At 41.0% G+C, this 22,040-nt stretch overlaps 1 protein-coding gene across 1 annotated transcript in view; it reads left to right on the top strand.

Annotated features, from left to right (window-relative positions):
• The window catches only part of FARSB (phenylalanyl-tRNA synthetase subunit beta), a 40,451-nt gene extending 23,899 nt beyond the window's left edge, over positions 1 to 16,552 (top strand). Inside the window, exon 17 of the mRNA XM_085298689.1 lies at positions 15,867 to 16,552. Coding sequence (XP_085154815.1) covers positions 15,867 to 16,018 — 152 coding nt within the window. The 3' untranslated portion in view covers positions 16,019 to 16,552. The remainder of the gene's footprint in view (positions 1 to 15,866) is intronic.
• The last annotated feature ends 5,488 nt before the right edge of the window (positions 16,553 to 22,040 follow it).

Genomic DNA, 22,040 nt, shown 5'->3' with positions numbered 1-22,040 from the left:
GAGAAAGAGGTTTATCCTATGAAACTGATTATGATTTAGAAAAATTCCAGATACTTTTTATGCATGTGATCTTCAGCAAAACTTGGGACTAGCACGCAGCACAGTGTAAAGTGATTTATTCCTTATGTAACTGATTAAGATATTTCCAGTGATTATTAGAAAATAATATGGAGAAAAATGTTGTTTTGAATAAGCAACAAAGAGGAGATTGAGGAGATGCATTGGGCACATATTTGCCTTTTTTCCAAATTCATTTTGAAAAATGAAATGCCTGTACTGCATTCTGTTTGGTCCATACGTGCAAATCATGGCTATTTAAACCCCTTCTGTTCCACTAACACCTAAATACCCTGTGATTTGACCTTAAGGTCAGAGCCTTATTGCTTTTCTAGCAGCACCTGTGAAAAAAGTACAGATGCTAGAAAACATGGGTGAAATTGTGATGTTCCCCTGGCCTTTGCACTGCTCTTTGGTGTAACCTGAGCTAGCTAATAAACAGAGAAGGGATGTTTTGAGCAGCCTGAAGGAAGAGGGGGTTTTGAGTGACTGAATTTAAGTATTTCAACATACATTTGGCATTTGATGCTTTCAGTTTCTTAAAAGTACTGATGAAACCAGTTGCTTTTTTGTTATCACTAGATATACCAAATGATACAACTTTAAAGATGAAAAATGGCAAAGCAATCCATAATCAAACATAGATTGAGAGGAGTACTATTTTTGCATCTCTCCTCTTAGTCTGTGTGTTCCATAATGCAATTTCTCAACATACTATGCCATTACTAAAATGTAAAGAGCAGTATGGACATGTATATGTAGGAGGTAAACAAAACTAAAATAAAAATAAGCTTTGTAAAATATAAAATATGAATGGAAAGAGCCAACCAATTTAATCAGATATTGTTGGGTAATTTTATTTAATAAATTGGTTTCTTTTTGAGATCAATTTAACTGATTTCACTTCACTTAAAATTAAAACTAGAGGCATTCTGACAAATATATTGGAAGGTATTCTTAATTACAAGTTTTAATCTCTGCAGAAATGGGTAAATTTACTGCAATATTTTGATCATCTTTTCTACATGACCATCTCAAAGGGCTGTTTTCTTCCACTGGTCAGGACCATAATCACTAAAGGTGATGTTAATCAAAGGATTTAGATCCATAGTAAAGTCTTAAGCTAAAAAGAACAAAAAGAAGGCTTACGCTTACTAAATATTGTCAATGGATTCTGTATTGCAGTCTTCAAAGAAGTAGTGTGAACCATTTGTGGTATAAGGTATAATTACCATTTTTACATGACTACATTTAGAGTGACTGTCCCTTATCTAAGAAACCCTATTTTTGCAGTACCTTTTAAGAGTCTCTTAATGTCAAATGTAAGTGAATTAGGCACAACAAACTGTTTGAAAAGGAAAAAAAATCCCTTTTAATAAAAAAGAATGTTTTATAAAAGCAACTTGTCAAGTTCACAAAAAATGGTGAATCTGGGCATAGAGACTGCTTCACTGTCTATCCCGTTGCCTTCCATGACAGAATTTATGTTTGATGAATAACAGCATCCTCTTCTGTGAATACAAACAATTGCCGAATGTGTGAAATTATGACATGAGCTGCTTTTTTAAGATACATGTTGTCAAATCTTGTGAATTTCAACTAAACTATTGGACTTTTTTAATTAAATGTTTAGCTCAGGCCATTCGTCCATTTATGGTAATCAACAGCTTAATAACGCTGGGAAATCAGCCAACTTGTATTCAGCTAGAACACATACTTAGTCTTGCTTCCTTCACTAATTGACAATTGTCTTAAAGAGAGAAAGAGAAAGTGAGAGAGTACTCCTTTCTTTTTGCTGCCTTTATTTAATGAAATGAAAGGTGTGGTAAAGTGTAGAAAATTTTAATTCCACAGTAAATCATAGTAATAGCTTCCCATCTAATAAGGTTTAGCTGTGAAATTAGAGGTGTAATAGTTATCTCCATAACTAAGAACATCAATAAACATTTGCTTTTACAATAATAATTATACAACAAATCACAGCCTAAATCTCCTTTTAAAGATAACCTCAATTCACAAGACACAAGACGAGGGAAGTTTGGGACTAATTCTGAATTTTATGTACAGGATTGAGCCCATGCATCTATCTCTTGTGAGCAGTTTAAACTGGGAGATTGTAACACACATAGATGTTTAGTGTCTGTGTTGAATTTGGCATCATTAATACCCGTTTTGTTTTAATGAACTCTAATTTGGTTACTATCAATGGCAATCCTGGCCTTTTAGTTTCCTGTCTTGGCAACCACTGCGTCATTCATGAATGGCAATAATTGTATATTTACTCATAGAAAACTAAAGGAAATGTGCTTAGTATGAAGCTTCAAAACATCATTTGTGACATTTTAGAAAGTATCAGCCAATTCTTATTTAATGGGCATTGAAAAATAGATACTTTATAGATGCCATTGCATCCTTGCAATTGCATTTATATAACAAACTTGTAATTTGAAAGAGTAGAATCGAATTTGCTTTACAACATCTGTTTTCCATAAAATTTGTAAGCTGGTAATTGATTGAATTTAAGTCTTCTGCATTTCACATTTCCTGATTCTCTCTCTCTCTCTCTTTTTTTTGTTTTGTTTTGCCACTCAGGTTCAGTGTTACAGTCACTAGTTTATGATTATCTTGATTACCCATCTTGGAATACTGGCACAATATTAACTTTTTTACTAGAATTATGGAACTCCCCAGTACTGTTATTGTAAATTAATATCAGGAAGTAGGATATTTGCTTTGAGAATTTACAGTTCTGGTGTCTAAGACCTCTAGTATATCTCAAAAACATCTTACTCCTGGTAGATATAACCAAACATTATCTTTAGTATGTCAGTGCACTGGAATACACCTCATTATGTTCAAGAATACCTTTTTTTTTTCTCCAGATGAAGAAAAGAAATATTTTAAACTTGTGCCTTTTCTATCTCACTTAAAAAGTTCGATCAGTCTCGTTAATAAAAGAAAATATCTCCATGTATGATTTGTTTCTGATATTCTTAAAAATCTTTTTAACGCTGTCCTTAACGCTGCCAGTTAATTAATCCTCCCCAATCACTTCGGTTTGCTTGATGCATTTTCAGCTACTGATACTAATTAGGTTTTATGAAGTGCAATTTATTTCTCTCATTTTAAGTAGTTTTTCTAATTTTTGACTGCTTTTACTTCACCGCTGAATATGGGTAAGGTCTACCCAAAATTGTTCACAGGTTTTGTTTGTTTGGCTGGTCAGTTAGTTTTTTTGTTTGTTTGTTTTGTTTTTTGCAGAATTGATACTGATGCTTATCTAATAAATTGGTCTCGTGGAATTCCCAATCTTCTACTCCTGCATTTCTGGGGAAGGGTTGTTTTGCTTTCACCTAACAGCACTAAGAGTTAGGACCTTTTCATTTAAAATCTGAATGATTTTAGTGCAAGTTAAATGCCCAAATACTTTTAAACATACTACCCTAATTCTGCACAGCTTTTTAGCAGTTCCGGCACTGACCATTACGATGCCTTAACTGTAAGTCTATGGAAACTACAGGATTTGGGGAGCAGGGTGTCATGTCAATTTGTAGTGTCGCAAACAAATTTCTCACATCATCTTTTCACATCCTGCAAAATTAGGTATTTGTCACTAGTTCTCATGGCTTTCCCAGTGTTGGCCACTTATTTAAGATCTTATGAATTTCTAATTGATTTCTTATCCTTTTCTTTTAAGCAATCTCCCCTGCAGCATCAAAAGAGCTTAGTTACATGAAGAAATACAGCTCTAAGAATTCAGAATTAAATTAAATTCTCTAATAAGATGGGTGTGGCAGCTCATTTAATGTCCCTTTAATCGTCTGTTATCTCTGCTCTTATTTCCTTCCTGTGGATGCAAGATTTGCAGTTTACAGGTGCTAAGTCCCTGACAACAAAACTGAGGCCAGGTTTGTTTCAGCCCTAACAACTGTCTTCTATACCAGTGCTGATTCTTCAAATTTGACTGTAATTGAATTAACACTCAGGAAGGTACTTGGCAAAGATGTGATACAGAAGAGTTGCTTATTTTATTTCCTTAGCCAGATTGGGAGTTTACAATGTCTGGAGTTTCTCCAGATAAACCTGATTTATCAGAAGTGACTTATCAGCGATCAGCAAGCTGTATCGCTGGACATCTCAGAGGTGTTTGGCTCCTGGAAGGGAAGCAGGTATGCCAAGCAGCACCGAAGCAGTCTGTGCCAAACAAGCAGTCCAAAGACTATCAGGAGGAAGGGCATTAACAAAGCATACAGGAGGGTGCTAAACCATAGTGGTTTCTGGAAATAGGTCTCTTTTCATAAGCTTTGTTACACTTACCATGGGAAAAAAAAAAAAAAAGGAGGAGGGGAAGATATCAGAAGTTAGTGGGTTTGAGGGCTTTTTCCATTCCTGTGGTTATTTCTACTACTCTTCTGAAAGTTTTTGATGCATCTTCCTGATACCCTTCAAGTATAAACAGATTGCACAAAGCTCATTCCCAAAAAAGATTTATCAGATTGACAGATAAGTATGTTCTTTCAGCATAGCATGGGACAATAAAATGTTTGACAGACTTGAACTTTTTTTTGTCTTTTAAATTCTCATCAACAACTTAGTTTGACAGAAACTTCCCCCCCCACATGTGAAATAAAGTTCAAGTGAACAAAGAAAGTATTTTTTTCTCAGATAAATTCAGACCATTATTTCAGATGAGAAACTGCACTTTGAACTGGTTCATTTAGAAGTATATTTTTCATAGTATAACAGTGTGAGGGGGAAAAAAAAGATCTATGGAAGTTACAGGGTTTGGGGGAGAAGGGGGGATCAACAAGTCAACTTAGAGAGTTACAAATAAGGTTCTTATATATTCCTCTTTTTCCAAGTACTAAATTATTAAGATTACCATTATTTTCTTCCCACTGCATTTTTTTCTAACAGATTAGGAATGCTCCAAATGTAGCAGCATTTCTCCTGACAGTGTAGGCTTCAATTTTATACCATTTTCTATCAACTGACAGAATCATCTAAAATGTTGGCGTTCATGATTCTGAGCTTAAGATGCTAATATCTTCCCCCTGCCATTTAGGCTGTGCTTTTCTGCTGTTCCTTGATTGTGGAGGCCTCTTCTGAGTTCAATTTTTTTTCCCCAAAGCAGCTATATTTTTTAATCATACATCACAGCAAGTCTAATAGATAAAAATCTTCCTTGCATCAAGAGTTTAAAAATTTTAGCACAACTTACATTATACTACATTATACTACATAGAATTAGGTCACTACTTTTTTTGTTTTCTATTCTCTTACATCTTGAAATAGAAAGTTACTTTTAAAAATTACATTTTCAATACAGCTGTTGAAAAGCTGTCTCTAGAAAAGAAATGATTCATCCAAATCAGTAAGCAGAAATAGCTGCAAATCACAAATTTCTTTTCTGAGTGAACAGGGACCATGTCAGTGGTCTCACAGAGGTGAGGATTAGTGCGCAAATAATTTGAGTTGTATTTATTTTGAGTTTTATTTATATATCATGCTAAATAAATAATATTTATTCATATATGCATTTTATTATGCCAGTGTCATATGTTTGGGCTGTATTTTTTTTATTAAGTGAAGAGTTTTTTTTTTTTTTTTTTTTTTTTTTTTTTTTTTTTTNTTTTTAAAGAAACCAGTGAAGACTCTTTCCCACATACGCATCGGTTTTCTCTAGATATCTAGAGAGCTCCTGCAGGCTGGCTGTGTTGTGGAATTGATGTTTGGGGTGACACCAGCCCCAAGTTTGGTGGCTGGTAGCAGAACTCCACGTTACACAGAGTTCATCTGCTCTCACTGCAGAAACCCACAGGCATACGAGGGGCTTGAGGGGACACGCTCAGCGTGACATTGCTGCAAGATTCGAGAGCTGAGCAGTTCTCTGATTTGCTTTGATTTTTGAATTGTGATGCAGTGAGAGAGGAAGAGTGCTTCAAAGTTCTATGATATATATTTTCTTTCAATTATTAATACAATGACTATTTAAACAAGAGTTTGCAAGATTTTAGCTCAAACTTTTACATCAACATGAATGCAGAATCTTAAGACTGGTGTTTCTCATGCCCATGGTAGAAGAATTGACTTTACCTTTTCTTGCAGCGTACATATTACAAAACCGTAGGTAGCAAAGAGCCTCTGAGCTAGTGCAGGCACAACCTAGTATGTCTGCTGGTCACAGAGCTTCCTTACTTGGACTGAGAAGCAGAATATCCAAATTTGTTATAGACTCTGTGTTGCTTCTCATCATAAGCTGGCTTGCACTTAACCAGTTTGCAGATTTGCGTTCCTAGTGGGGTAGCCAAATTCTTAAACCACAAGGCTTTGATGTGTAAGTGAAATTTTAGTTGCTAAAAACTAAACGACTAACAGTTTTAGTGACTGCTGGAATTCTTAGTTTAATCATGTACTATTCCATGCTAGTTTGTTGAGCCATTTTCTAAAAGGCATGAAATGTGGTAGCCATGAAAGCATAACATCAGTGGCTGTATCTGTCTCAGAGTGGGTAATGTCAGGGCACTGCACAGGAAGGGTGGCTCGATCTAGGGCTTGAAATGAATAAACACTATACAAACTAAATATGACATGCTGAAGTAAACTTACAGACTGACTTAGTGCTGTTTCTTGTTATTCTCTAATGGTCTATATGAAGTTAGAGCCTTAAAGCCAAAACCTGCTGAATTACTATACATACATAGAGTGTGTTATTCCCCCTACCATAAAGAATATGGTTTATTCATTCTTTAGTCTCTGACAGATTCTGATGTTTGTAGAGGTGAGTTATGCTTTTAGATGTATAAAGAGGGACAAAACCAGTCACGGAACACAAGTAAATTAAATTTTCTATAATTCAAAGCTTTATGTTCTCTAACTCAAGTGAAATAGCTGGACATTTGAGAAAAATAGAGCATTATTTAAGATTAGGAATTCTCCAGATTTGCAAAAAGCTGTGACAGTATCAACATGGGTTTGGGACTTTTAAACACGACAAACTATAACATTCCATATAAATCCTGATTTCAAAACTGGCCTAAAAACAAAGATTAGCTATGTAATGGTAAGTTTACAGAGCAGCTAAATTCCAGTGTAGAATTGCCATTTCCCACAACTGCTGCACAAATGCAGATTTATTGAGCTCAGTGAATTTATGACACAAACACTAATTTATAGAAAAATATACAGAATCCAGGAGAATTCTCTCTAGGTTTTCTATTCAAGACAAGGTTTTCTACACATAACATTTAAACAATCACCCTGGTACTCCAGAACTGAGCACATGAAACCCTGTTACCCAGATCAATGACCTGAGATGCCTGCTTTTCTTAGCCTCAGCATCTGCACAAATACCACCTTCCACTGGGAGAGGCAGGAACGTGGTGCTTTTATCCACCTAATCTGTACTGTAATCATAAATACATCACAGAAGAATAAACGGGAGCTGTAAACCTGTTACCTTCCTTAAGCCACTTCCTGACTTGTTTCCATAGGGGCACCTAGCAAGACCCACACATCCTCCATTACTCCTCTTGGGGAGCTCTCCAGCAAGAATTAGAAGTAAAGCTAAGCTAAAAATCAGCATCTGTCTCTGTATTGAGGGGGAAAAATTTGCTAGCTATATCAGTCCTCAGTCCATCACTGCAACACTTTAACATGATTCTAACAAGTGACTGTGGGTCCAAGCAGTATTATGATTATTTCACATTGATTACAGTTAAAAGTTACATTAGACATTGTAAAAGTAATGAGATGAACAGGACATAGTCTGCTAAATGTTACTGTATTAAAGTAAAATATCTACAAAAAGAGGGCATTGTGTTTGTTTGTACTTTTTAATTGCAGACAAACCAGAATAGAGGATATTATTACAAAAATGTATATTGTAAATTTATATTTGTAAAATTACATTGTCCAACATAAATATTATTCAATATAACCAAATAGAGTAGAATTGTATATAAGAGTTCTTACATGAAAATGACTTAGTTTGCCTCATACCCTCCTCCTTGAGGCACAAATTAATAAAAATACAGCCCTTGACTTGCAATGTGGAAAAGATTATTAATTCACTGATCACTGCAAATTTGTGAATGACTGTACATAGTTTCTGGCCTCATTGTAGCCACAAGAACCCTAATATTTAACTGTCCTTTTGCTATACAGAGTACCTGTCCAGGTAAACTGATTGTCCTTTTGCCCTTTTTTGTTATGCCCTTTATACAGAAGTTTATGAAAAAACAGAAGAAGAAATCAAAATGAAAGATAGCGTTTAAATAGAGCCTTAGTAGGCTCTAGACCTATTCATTCTTATCATACAACTGTTTATTGTTTTTTCAAATGTTAATTTTCTTATTTGCTGCTGTCTCATTACCGTTGTGTGTGATTTGTTGGGTGGAGGTTCTCGCCAGCCTTTTCTCAAGAGTTCCAGACCAAGAAACTAGAGCTCATGAATATCCCACTCAGCCCCAAACATGTTTTCTCTGGGTGTGAGAGTGGGCATAGAGAAAGAATAGCTGACAACCGTAAGAGCAATTGGTCTCTCGCAGTATATTCCAAAATCATTCAAGATTTGAAATCTCCGTAGTTTAAAAAGTGCCTTAAGGTGAATCATCCCATAAAATGTAATTTAGAGGTCTGTGTGGTTCATGTTGTGTAAGGTTTTGGGAGCCTGATGCACTGCATGGACACATACACAAGAGAAGGTGGTTGCCTTCTAAAATACTGGCTCATAGTGTATTGTGACTTTGTATTTGAGTGTATCTGTCTAAAAGGTGAAGAACCAGCTCCTAAAAAGAAAAACAGCCAGTAGCCTCACAAAAATAAATTCCTTATGACATAGCAAAGGTAAAACTACTTCAACAGGTGAGTCAGGATGAGGAAGTGAAAGGGCAGCTGGAGTGACTAAGGGGAATGGGAATTAAGATGAAAGACTTCAGAGGCCACGAGCTCCGCTCTGTTACCATCTTAAGCTTCGGCTTCCGATGTTCCTTCAAATTATGGGAACGAATAGGGAGGTTTTAAGGCTTAGTGCAACTGTAGGCCTATAATACTACTTTAATCTATTTCTTTTTGAAAAGGAGGGAGCATAGAGTAGAGAAAAGAAACTGTGCAAGGTGTTTGACAACAAAGAGTGCAGGGAATTCAGACTTTTTTGAGGGTCAATTAGCCAGAAAATGTGCTAAAGACTACATGCTCTATTGGATTACTGGCCAAAGAATTACCCCAAAGCAATCAAAGTGGCCTTGTTACCTGAATTCAGAAAGGCAATTACAGATTTTTGAGGACATGCTACAGAAGCTTTAATTAAAGGTGTTATTTCTACATCACTGAACACTGGAAATTAAATTTTTACTTGCAGCCACAAGAAGTGGCTTTTGTCTGTTGCTTGTGTGTAGTATGTCAGCCTAAGACATGACTGGCTTTGGAATTTCTTTTTTAGGAATGTATATTGTGTTTCACCCTACCCCGCTTGCAACTACCAATTATAATGCTGACATACTAAAGGGTGCATTTCCATTGCCAAACCTTCTGGCTTCCTCTAACATTGTCTAGATCTCTATCAGCAGAGACAATGTGATCTCTGACTGGATTTCAAGGTGAAGTTTACTCAAGTACTATTTGTACCTACATCTTTTGAAATTATCTTAGCAAAATATGTGTGCAGAGCAGAAAGGATTAACTATATCAAAAGACTGATAAATGTGATATCCTTAAAGTGTATGGAATAGTAAATTGCAATTTTTCTTGGACTTCCGGCTCTTAATGTACTTGATAATGCAAGCAACCAGATCTACAAGGATGCAATACAATTGCACCAGCAGCAAAGGCAGTCACTTCCTAGCATGCTTATTGATAACAGTGCCCTTCAGGTGAGCTATGGTGACCACTTGACTAGTGAAAACTTTTTCAGGAAAAAGTGTCTACTCTTCACACCTTTACAGTTCCTGAGAAATGATATAGACATACAGTACAAGGAAGACTTGTCAACTTTGAGTTCCTGCTCAAAAGTTGCAGATCACTGCTGCTATCTTTTTGGGGGAAGGTGCCATTTGGATTCATTTTGACATCAGGACTTAAAGTTATACTTTGAAATTGGAAGTATAAAATTAAGAGTGCTGTGCTTCAGATTATAGTGCAGTTTATTCAAACAAGATGGTAGTCTGTGCATTTTTTCCTGGCTCCTCATACACAGCAGTAGTGTAAGCACATGTTATTCACAGGGCTTTGAATCTCATTCCAAGGTTTTATACTTTACTGCAAGAAGCAATGCGATAGTCCTGTCCACAACACACTACACAAGCTTTGCTAGAGGTCTAAAACACCATTGCCATTTGCTTGATAAGACAAAAAATGCACAAAGCAGGAAAAAGTTTCCTTACCTTTATTTCCTGGTTATTTTGATTCATGCTCTGGTTTGTTGTCCTGTTCTATGGGTTGTCCAGGTTCTCCTGTAACTCCTGGCTTGTCCTCTGCATAGTGAGGTTCTTCTAGCTCACCTCACCTTTTCTAATCTTGGTTGGTCCCTCAGTCAAATTGCTCCCCCTGCTACAGAAGACTTGTATCTCTTTTCCCCCTCTTTCTGGTCAGTGATCTTTGGTCCTGCTGAATTTTATCTGTTTTTTTTTTTTTTTTAATGTAGTTTCTTTGCAATATCTGAATTTTTTTAATCTGAAATTCACCTTCACTCCAAATTCTGGTGCTTTTGCAGAGATATGTGGACAAACACCAAATTTCAGGCTTCAGCCAGTCTCCTTCACTTAACTCATTTTTAGTCGAACGAGAGAGACTATGGTGAGGAAGACTTGAGATGCCCTGTCTGCTGGATGCAGTCTGGAGGCCATTTTGGCAAACATGAATAAACTTAGCAACATCCCCTAGTACAGGAATTACCATAATAACAGTTTCATTATTAACCAGACTTCATAAATTATCTGTAAGGCTATTCCTCAGCTTATGTTCCTTTGGTGCAAGAACCAGACATTAGCTGAACAGATGCAGATCCTAAAGCTTTTAACAGGTTCTTTCTTTTCTATTTGCTTGTTTTCTGATTTCCTCCAGTCACAGAATGATACCATGCTAGTGCCACGTCTGCAAAGTACTCTGCAGGCTAGTCATTGCATGGCAAAGTAACAAACATTTCAGGGTTAGCCTAACTAAGATGAAAAGGTGATTTGAGAGTCCTGTTTCCTGCACTTTATGGAACTACGTGTTCCACTTTGAGATTAATTATATATTTATATGTTCACTCTGCAAGGACTCTCAAAGTAAGATAAATAACATCATAGTCATTTTTCCAGCATTGATTGCTACGTATGAAACTGAAGACATGGCTGAATGCCTAATGCGTAGCCTGGAGCAGAATACTCAGAGCTGGAGTGAATGTATGGTTTCATGCTACAGACGTGTTCAATCAACAGCTTGTCCCGCTCTCCTCCCTTCTCCCAGGCATGCTCTCCTATCACCTACCTTGAGCAGCTCTGGCACAGATCTATGCATGCCATAAGCCAGTTCAGCTCAGTAAAAGGGCAGAAAAGTAACCCTACAAAAAGTTAATGCTTTGAGCAGTATTCTGGAGTATTTGAGGAGTATTCACCTCCTTAGTGAGTTGATGCAATTTGCCTAGCATCAGCAGCCAAGGAGCAGGGACAAGGAGCAGTGAGTGGAGAGCCGCCCACCTTTTGCTGGTGGGAAGCCACCAGCTCAGTGCAGCTGTATTACGAAGCTGTACCATAATCCCTGGTCATGTTAAGAAGGGATACATTTCTATCAGTGTTCAGGTTCTAGCTAAATTAGCATTTCATCTGATAGCATTATCACATAGCAGTTTCATGGCTTCCAGTATAATGTGCTGAATTGCCAACAGTTTTCAAAATTTATTATAAATACGCATTATTTAGTAAGATTCTAAAGAACTTATGAAGCTTACCTTCGAAAGAAATTCGATACTTTTGGATGTGAGGATTGGGTAAGGCTTCAAGTGCCCCCACCACCTCTCCCCATTCTACCTAACTTCTGACCGGGAGTCCGATGACTGCTGACGCCTGGGTAGCAGAGCAGTTCTTGTGCCTGAAACTGAATGTTTCTTTCACTCTATGAGAAGCTGCACCAATCTTGGAAACTGCCTTCAACAGTTTGTTCTTTGCATCCCTAGAAATTTAAATCATCCCTACAAACTTAAAAAAAAAGAAGAACAATATAGGTAGCAATGATTGTTTCCGAATCTAAAACACGTAATGTGTTTTACTTACACAGGGTGTTTTACCTCTTAAAGAAAGCATGCCATCTGCAGCACCTCTAGTCACTGAGTCATGCCTAGCGCCTCAGAGTCCACTGCTTTAGAACCGAAACAAAGACTCGGAAAGCTCTGGCTGCCGGATGACTAACCCTGGGGCCTGTAGTACTCCTCTTCTGGCAAGTGCACTACTTGGTGCTGACACCAATGTCTTCAGCAAGCTTGCTGTTTTGAAGTCCAGCTGAGGGGTATCTGATGTACACAAACTTTCTCACAGGCAGGACTGTCCAGGCCTACCCCTCGCGATGGCCGTGAGAAGTCGGCGGGCGCTCCTGAAGGTGATAGCCCCTTGTCACACCCGGCAGTTGAATCAGCCTCTGTGAGAAGCTTGAGGCTCAGTATTAACTTGCTGAGCGCGGTAGTTCAAACTGCAGGGAGGAAAAACCTGTGTTGTTATACGGCTGCAGTGATAAGAACTGCTTTTGCAATAGAGTGACTCAATGCAGTATTATTTTAGACCCCCCCCCCACCACCACTGAAAGGTCTAAAACCAAGTTAAAAAGAGTTAACTCATGATATATTTGGAACTGGATGTGCAAGTCTGAAGTAACTTTCCCTAGGTTACACACTAAGCAGCTCAAAAGAACGGACAATTCAGATTGTCAGTTTTCTCACTGACCATACTGTTGACGCCCTATTTTCTTTTTCTCTGTAATTTTAAGGAAGGATTCCATGACAGCATTAACATTTGCTTGCTTCTTGCTTTTGGGCCAGTTTAAGTTTACATTCAAGCTTCTAAAAGAATGTCACTGTATCCTGCTCATGAGCGGTACAATACAAGCTTTATTCATGAATAGGAAAACTTTCACCACTAACTACAGAGGTACTTTATTTTTAGGTTATGTTTTCAGCAATAATCTGCAGTGTGATCTGTGTGTCTAGAATTTGTTTCTTGTGTGATCTTTGCATGTAGAATTTGTTTCTTTTCTAAATTTGTTTTGTCAAGTTTTATTTTAACGCTTATTTTGTATACTGCTATTTGGCAGTGGAAAGCGTCTATTTGGCTAGATTCATGTGCTAGCAGAATTTCCATGTTTAGATAATTTTATTCTTGCATGTCCAGTATAAGTAGATGTTTTGCGCTCATAGCTAAGATTTGAGCTGGATGATCTAAAAGATACCAGGTCAAAATATTTTCTAAAACATCTGCTATGTTACTGTGATCATTTACCAATGCCAGCAAATTTCCTAAGACTGCCAAAATTGAAGTATGCATTTGAGTTAATTTGCACTTCCAGCCAGTTGGACAATGAAGAAGAAACATAATTGGTGTTCCAGTTCTTGCAGCTGCAAGCTATGACTACAGACCTGACAGGAGGTTGTTCTTAAATGAACTATTTCCATTAGGGAGCTAAAAATGAAAATCTCTCTGGGCTTACCCACTAGCAGTCCAGCACATCGCGAACATGTTTCTGAGATTTGAGGTTAAACTTGGCCTTCTGTTGCCTTTTCTTAGAAGCCCCTTGCAAATGCAGTAAAATGTACTGGGCTGATCCAGTCCCAGGTCTTTCTTTAGTAGCGCTTGGAGCAATCGGAGGGTAGATTGCCCTTGGGAAATTACTGCCGTCCTTTTGCATTGCCCAGAGCGTGCTGAAGGGCCGCGTGCAGCGTCGATAACAGGCCGAAGGCTGAATCATCAAAGCAGTTCGTCAGCACACAGTCGTCCTCATCCTGTTACAGGAGCAAACAGCGAGGGGATGTTTCCTATCTGCACTGATGCAACTTGACTCGCACCCGAAAATTCACTCTTTTTGTAGAAGATGCTGTCGGATTTTAGGATATTGAGAAAAAGATGCAGGACGGGGGGTAAGGGAAGGGGTACAGACTGTTCTCTGATACTGTCCCTCCTGATTTGTCAGACTTCTGAGTGGAAAAGTAGTAAAGAATTCTTCCCCTGTGGCAGAGTATGCCACAGAGGTATGGCAGTGCCATAAAAAACACAGCCAGGGCAGCTCTCAGGATACAGGAGGATCTGTAGGATTCAGCAGCCTTCTTTAATCCTTTTCTGTCCCTTGAGGGGACAGTTTACAGCAGTCACTGCAGCACCACTAGCTGTAGGTCCCAAGCAGGGTGCCTTAATTTGATGGCATCCAGACCTCCTCTCATTTTCAGGATGAAAATAATTGAAGGAAGCAAAAAAATACAAGCTTTATGTTTCAGCTTAGACCACAGAAGCTTACTCCATTCCTTCTAGTTTAATTCAATTTCTTTTGGAGCATCACAGTACTCTAATCATGCTGGAACTGACCAAGAAAAGAGAAGGGAGGGATTGTTTTTCCCTGTGACGCGTTCCCTGCCTCAGAACATATGTATTCCATGATTTTCCTCTATGAAAAGGCACGTAAAAAATCCTAAATCTTACAGTTTGCACTAGATTAAAATAGTATCTTTCTAGAGCTGGTAGGTTGGAATGTAACAGTAGCAGTACACTTGAGGAGTATCACTTTCAGTCTCAGTCATTACTGCGTGCTAGAGGTGTTTGTACTATATACTTCATTGTTAGAGCAGCTGGAAGAAAATGTTTATCATCAACCATCACAGTTGTAAGGAGCAAAACTTTCTGACTGCGCAGAGCTGAAACCTTTCCGTGCCTGCACAGGAAAGGGAAGCTGCTTTTGCTCAGTTTTGTTCGCAGGTGGACGCGTGTTCTGAAAGAGGTGGATTCAGAAGAGGAAGGTTGCTTCTTCTGGTTCTGGGGTCTTGTTTTATCTTGTGAAGGGCTAGCAGACAGAAATGCTATTCACTTCAGAACAGAAACAAACAAACAAAAAAATGCAGTTGTGGCTGCTATATCCAAGCTTGAACATGTTGCTGGTGTAATCTCCACACACACACAGGTAAGTTCCCAGACAGGAAAGGCTTTCAGTGAAAAAGTCACATGGTTCCTCTGAGTCTTCTATGGTCAGTTCAACTTTTTAAAAGAAAAAAAAAAAAAAAAAAAAAAAAAACTTCCAAATAACTTGGGGCTAAGTTTTAAGTAAGAAGATGATGATCTGGGGCTTTCTTTGGATCACTCATTGTTTCAGTTTTACAGTATATATGAAACTGCTTAAAAGCTCTTCTGCAAACGAGGAATGTAGGTTAAGTTTCTAATTACGTGACATGTAATCAAGCGTGACATTCCTACTTACCCCTTAGATCACAGGATGCTTTATTTCCCTAAACAGAAAAGTGGGAAATATTCAGGTGTTTGTTAAATAGTACCTAAAGCCTGTAAAAGTTCCTAATTTCAGTATCACTCTGACTTTACTCATTTATCAGAGAACCTCTGATAAAACAACTGGAGTGTGAAAAATGCCCGGGCTTGGGGCTTCACGTTTTATTTTTAACTCAAAGTGTTTCCTCGTTCTCTATCAATCGTGACAACTGTTAATGCAAGACAATAGGAGCCCATTCTTAGCATCTTAGCAAAGAGAATTGTTAGAATACTGAGAGCTTTGTTATCCATGCAAAATGCCTGTTGACTTTTTTGGCCTGGAGAAATATTGATTTTTTTTTCTCACTTTCTTTACAGGTTCTGCTTTCTTTCCTGGTCGCTGTGCTGAGGTCATTGCCAAAGGTCAGAGCATTGGGAAACTTGGAGTCCTACACCCTGATGTTATCACCAAATTTGAGCTCACCATGCCATGCTCTGCCCTAGAGATCAATATTGAGCCTTTTGTGTAAAGGCAGGACTTTTATCCTCGTACAGATAGCCACTTTCACATGCAGCACCCTCAGCTCTTTTGTCTTTCTCTGCAGGGAACATCTGCCTATGCTTTTATGTTTTAATAAACTAGGAAAACACAGTCTGGCTCCTTGGGTAAATATATTCCTTACACTGCAGTTAGGCTAGCTTCTACAATGTAAGAATGTAGTATCTAGGACTAGACTGCGCCGTCAATGTTTTTAAAGGGGGTGGGAGGCGGGGAGAAAGAAGTTGGGTAAAAGCCCAGTGCTTTACAAGAGAGATGTAATGGCAGAGCACATGATTAGTTTTCAAAATCAGAAATGTTCCACAGACACAGCTTCATACTGTAACCGATTATGGCTGCATAACAGGAATCTCATTCTTTTCTTGTTGCATGAAATAAGATAATTGATTAGAGCAAATGTTGAGTGAATGTGAGCAGAACTAAGGAGTTGAGCTTTTATTCTGTACGGTTGTCATGTGCTCATCATTGGCTGGGGGAGGAAAATAAACTTGTTTCATGAAATCCAGAGCTATTTTGTAAGCAAGATGTGTGTAATATCTGCTTCCCTACCCCAGACATAACTGTTGATCCTTTATCGTTCTAAATTCAAAGGGGGAGGGGATGAGAGAAATTAAATTTTTTCACGGTTGAAGTAAGCCTAGTGGTTTTGAAGCTTCAAACCAAATTGAGAAAATGCATTTAAGAGCATATGCCAGTGGTCTTTTGCATGAAGCACTGAAAAATATGAAGGCTTTTATCTGAGCAAGGCTAGTACGTTTGTCAGCAGAAGTTTGTGTGTTCCCTGCTGCACTTGCATAGCGTTACCAAAGGATTTCTTAACCCCAGCAGCACAGCAGAGTTTTACCTTTCTTCCAGTCTTGCTTCTAACAATATACAAGACTCTCTCACAGATTTGGCTTTTCCTCTGGGTGGATTTTTGACAACAGTTACGCTAGCTAGGGTTTGGTCCACTGTGCTTCTGCTAGCTTGGACGCTGAGACCCTTCATCCAGCCATAGCAATTCTTGATATACCCATTCTGGTGTAATGTAACTGAGTGGGTGGCCAACTCAGTATTTTTAAGCTAGCTCCTTACTGGCTTTCTAAAGAAGCTGGCTATTGCTCATTTGCAATATTATACCCATTTCTAATGTTGCATGGTAACACTAGTAAATATTTTACATTAGGTCAATACACTGTGGCTCATTTCTGTTGTGGGAGTCAGATCCTCTAGGATCCTGAGAGAGGACAGTCCAAGGTTAGACAACTTTGGGATGGTGGAGAAGGATGTTATAGTTACTAGCTAAATAAGAAGAGATGTACAATGGTGATGAGAAGATCAGAATGTAGTTTTGCGCTGCATGTCTGCACAGACCCCTACTCTGGACCCATGATGGCTTTTAAATGGTAGATGTCATTAATCTTAACAGGTGGGAAGGCAGCAGGCAAGGCTTTTTGGTGCAAGCGTTAATCTATTATGAAAAATGCACTAAATTAGCCAGCTGGAAACCCTACAGTTCCCTCAGATGGAAGTGTAGATTTTAGTTATCTCTGCGTGATAGACATGAAATGAGAAGACAGATACTGCCATACGTACCACAACTGACTCAAATGCATAGAGAGAGTGAGAAAACTGCAATTCGCATTTTAAAGCCTCCCAAGAGATTATCCAGCTTGTCATTTGCAGGATATATCTCTCCATGATGCCTATACAACTGTAACCAAGCAAGCTCACAGTGTGGGAAGCAATCTGTAACACAGATGGTAAGTATTAAAAAACCCTGTTTATTAGTGTGTCATGCATGGGGATTAGGACGACAATAAGGCAGATTTGCATTTCAGCAGATTACAGGCATATTTGCATGCACTAAATACATTTCTCTGTACAAGATCTTCTGACTCTTTGGGTGTCCCAATTCTCCTGTGAATTTGCTGTCCTTTGAGTGTAAAGACCAGATTAGATTGTAACTACAGGCTTGAGCAGCAGCGGTATGTGTTGCAAGGCTTTCAGGGATCAGGCGTTCCCCTTTTCCGTACCATTTGCTTGTATGTCAGTACCTAAGTTCTTCGCAAGCAGGACATTAGCTCTGTCCCAGGAAGTACCATTACTTGCTTAAAGCAGAAGAGCAGACTCATCAGAAAGGTTACAAAGCCTCTTCCAGAGCTGCTGAACTCTTCCAGGACTACACGCAACATCAGCATCATCTGCAAGGCTTCTGTAGCTCTGCAATTCAAGCTTTGCTATAGTGCTGGGCTCAGGATTTTCTGTGAATCGTGCCAAGTGGGAAAATTCGTATGATTCTAGCATAGTCATTGCAGGACTTTGCCTTTCTTGGCCAAATAACAATTATCTGGTACTTACAGTTTGCTCATAGTTGTAGTCAGTAGGCATCTAACACAGTGCCAATAGGAACATCTTGGTGCTAGAGAAAGCCACTGTGGTCTTTCTTATTTTTCTTTGACCTTTGGTTTAGTGATGTTCTCTGACACAAAGCAACTGCTGTCCACCCATGGTGGTGTCTTTTGAACAGCTTTTGAACACTGAGTATTTTAAAGGAAGATTCAGAAGTTACATTTTTTTCACTAGTGATCTCAAATTATGAAGTATTTTTAGCCTAGTCCTGCTGGTAGTGGATAGTGTGCCATCACTCAGGAGCTGAACACAAGCACAGCAAGCTGGAGCATCGGTAGTGAGAAGATTAAGGTTGGTATTAATGTGTTTTGTTTCATCTGGCTAAAGGTGCTGACTTTTGAGTTTTGCTTGCTGCTCTTTGGTGCTGATTCAAAAATACTTTTGGAAGAAGGGTGCTGTATTGAACAGTAGAAAGATCGAGACCATCTGACCTCCAGCTCCCCACTGCAATTTCATCCTGTACTTGCAAATCACTCTCGTGTGTGTAAATACGTATAGGTAACACTTAAGACTGATTCCATCTTGGGCTGGTAACATGGTTACTTGGGATTTAAACTGTTCTTGGTTTGGCAGGTGCACATGGAATAGGCTGAGCAATGGACTGAGCCATCAGGCGTAATGCTCACAGCTGCCAGGAGGCTGCAGCAGGCACCTCAGCTTCATGCGACACCTCTGACCACCCAGTGACCTTGAAACCTACCCCAGCACACGGGAAGATGAGCAGGGTGACACAGGGGACATCACGCAGCACGGTCTGGCTCTGCAGCCAGGCACGGGCAGGGCTTCGTTTCCTCCAGGGAGAGCAGAGGGCTCCCCAGCACCCACGCACACCGAGTAAGCAATGGGCTTTGGTAGTAATAAATCAGGGTTTTGGATGTATTTGTGAGGTTTGGGGTTTTTTTGGGGGGGTAGAGGGGGTTGGTAAACTTGAGAGATTCCACCCACTGCTGAACTGCACTTCCACACAGGTCAGATGAGCCCACATTTCCTACCTTGCGTTTGCACCAGACAGTGGAAGGCTTTAGACTGAAATTCAAAACAATGTTTTTCTGTTTTTTTTCTGCCCTGGATCAAGTCACCTCTCTCTAGAACAGCAATGTGAAAGCTTACTTGCAGTTTTACACAGCATCTTGGAAGGATTAGGACACCAATCGCCTGACGATGTTACTGCTAGGAAGCTAAAACAGGCAAGTGCTGTGGTTTTGGTTTGGTTTCTGGTCCTGGCAGAGGGGTGTGATAACTTGAGGGCGCTGCCGGCTTGGCTCAGGGGACAGCAGGCAAGGACACCGTGCCACCGGCATCCTCGGGAAACGCCCGTTCGCAGCCACGCGCCCCAAAAGCCTGTCGGGGGTACGAGCACCTCGGGCAGGGGCAGCCTCGTGGCAGGGCCAAAGCAGGGACAAGGTGCCTGCGGCTCCCCCGGCGCCGTACGGATGGGAGCCTCGAAAACGCCTCTGGGCGCCGTCCCTGCAACTGGAGAAACGCCCGGCCGGAGCGCGCTGATCTCGGGGCAGGTCAGCGGGGCCGCGGCGAGAGGAATCCCGAGGCCAGGGCCACCACGGCTGGTGCACCCGCGCTGCATCCCGCCCTGGCCACGTCCAGAGCAGGGCTCCGCTTCTCAGAACGAGCACGCGTGTCCGCAGGGGGTCTGCTCGCTCCTCTGCGGCACTGAGGGTGCAGAAAGCAGTCAGCAAACTGACTGCCAAAATCCGGTTTTCTACAGTAACACCGGACACACGGAGGCAAGCGAACTGCTGTGAACCAAGGGCACAGAGACGACGAGCGTTTTCGGTGATAAACGAAGGCTTCCAGCTAACGAAGCGTAGAAAAGACGGCGTTTCTTACCTTGCGGAGGAGCCGCCCCGTCCAGCCAGCCCGCCGCAGCAGCGCCGACGGGGCGGTCGCCCGCTCCGAGCGCGGCTGAAGGGACGCCGCGAACAGCCGTCCCGCGAGCGCGGCCCCCGTCCCACCCGCCACTGCGGTGGCATCTCCTGAAGCCTCCGGGCAGGCCCGGGGGCCACCTGAGCTCATCCCCGTCCGCTGCGGGCACCTCGCCTCCGGGCGGGAGCAGCCGCCCGCCTCCTCTCCGAAGGAGCCTCGCGAGGCTCCTCGCTGAACGCGATGCGGCCTGCCGCTGACGGGATCTCCCGCCGTCGTTCGTCGAAGCCCAAATTCAGCTTCCAGTTAACCAACTGTTGGAGGTGGAGAGTGCAAGTGAAAGCAATCCGAGATGCCCAAGCATTGCTGCCGTCAAAGACGCCGTAACTTGTGCCTTCCCGTCTGCTACGTGTGACTAGGTTGGATTTTTTCAAAAAAGGCATTTCTTTTCTTCTTTTTTTTTTTTCTTCCTCAAAAAAAGGTCTGAAAGTGGATATGGATGTACATAAAGCTGCTGCTAGTCCTGGCATATACTAGCAATTTTTACTCTCTTTTCTTTATATCAGGAACGGGGCTTGATCTGTACCACCAACTCAGGCCAACCATGAACTCTTTAGTAACGAATTGGTGGGATTTAAAGTGGTGCCGGTTAGCAAGGTTTAAGTAAAATAACTATCTAATTGCTTTTAGTCTGGTCAAAACAAGGAAGAAGGATTTTTCTGAATTTCCACTGTCTATATTAAAGACTTTTTTTGTCTAGCACCAGGCAAGCAATTAGAGCTGGAAAGGTTTTCACTGCCTTTCAATGCCGTTTGTAGGGCATCCGCTCAGGTCTTCCTGTTCTTGCTCCAGAACAGCTCCCCGTCTTCACCTACATCGGACGTCTCCGGCCTACAGTCGGAGACATTCATTTGCTGCAGCTGGGAGGCTTGCTGAAGCGCAAGTCGCTCCCATTTTTTCAAGCATTTACAAGAAACACAAAATGAACAAAGAAACATGCCAAATTTTGAAAAACGTGTGTATTTTAAAATCCGAACCAAGCACAGGTTTCACGTACTGCATAAATCACATGCAGGCAAATACTATAAAATAGTATTCGTGCACATACTTCATCAATCCAAGCACTGATTTAGAATTTATTATTTTTCTCCCAGCAGAGAACAGCTGCGAATCAGAACAGCAGCCTGCAGAGAAAGCGGCGGCAGGCGCCGAGCCCCTTCGCCGCCGGCTCCGCCGGCTGCGCCGCCTCCTCCGGGCTCGGTGCCGCTCGCCGCGCCGCGCCGGGAAGGCCCCCGGCCGCCGCCGCCGGTGCCACACTCATTTTAATTTGTACAGATGGTCAACTGGTAGAAATGCACCTCCTTTATAATTCTTGACGTTGATTTTTTTTTGTAGCCCAAGGACACAAACGGTTGTGCTTAAAATGCTGATTTTACCAGCCGTTCTGCAGGAAAAGGCACGCGGGCCACGCGCAAGCCTCCGCGGCCCGGAAGCGCTGCACGGTTTTCCCCAGCCAAGCGGACCGCAGTCAGCGCCGCGCTGGTCAGCAGCTGCTGCCCCAGCTGCGGATCTGGTTCTGACGCAGGCGGCGACGTTCCTACGAACGCTCCCGAACCGCAGGTTCACGCGGGGCAGCGCGAGGCGCGAGCAAGACCGACGGCAACGCTGTCGCGCGGCCGCTCGGCCCTCCGCGTGCCGCCGCGCGCGGGCCTTCGCCTCGCCCC

The sequence above is a fragment of the Rhea americana genome, unplaced genomic scaffold (genome assembly GCF_003343005.1).
Source record: "Rhea americana isolate MKP2758 unplaced genomic scaffold, rheAme1 scaffold_14, whole genome shotgun sequence".
In the NCBI taxonomy this organism is placed as follows: Eukaryota; Metazoa; Chordata; class Aves; order Rheiformes; family Rheidae; genus Rhea; species Rhea americana.
This window is presented reverse-complemented; position numbering and strand designations above follow the sequence as displayed.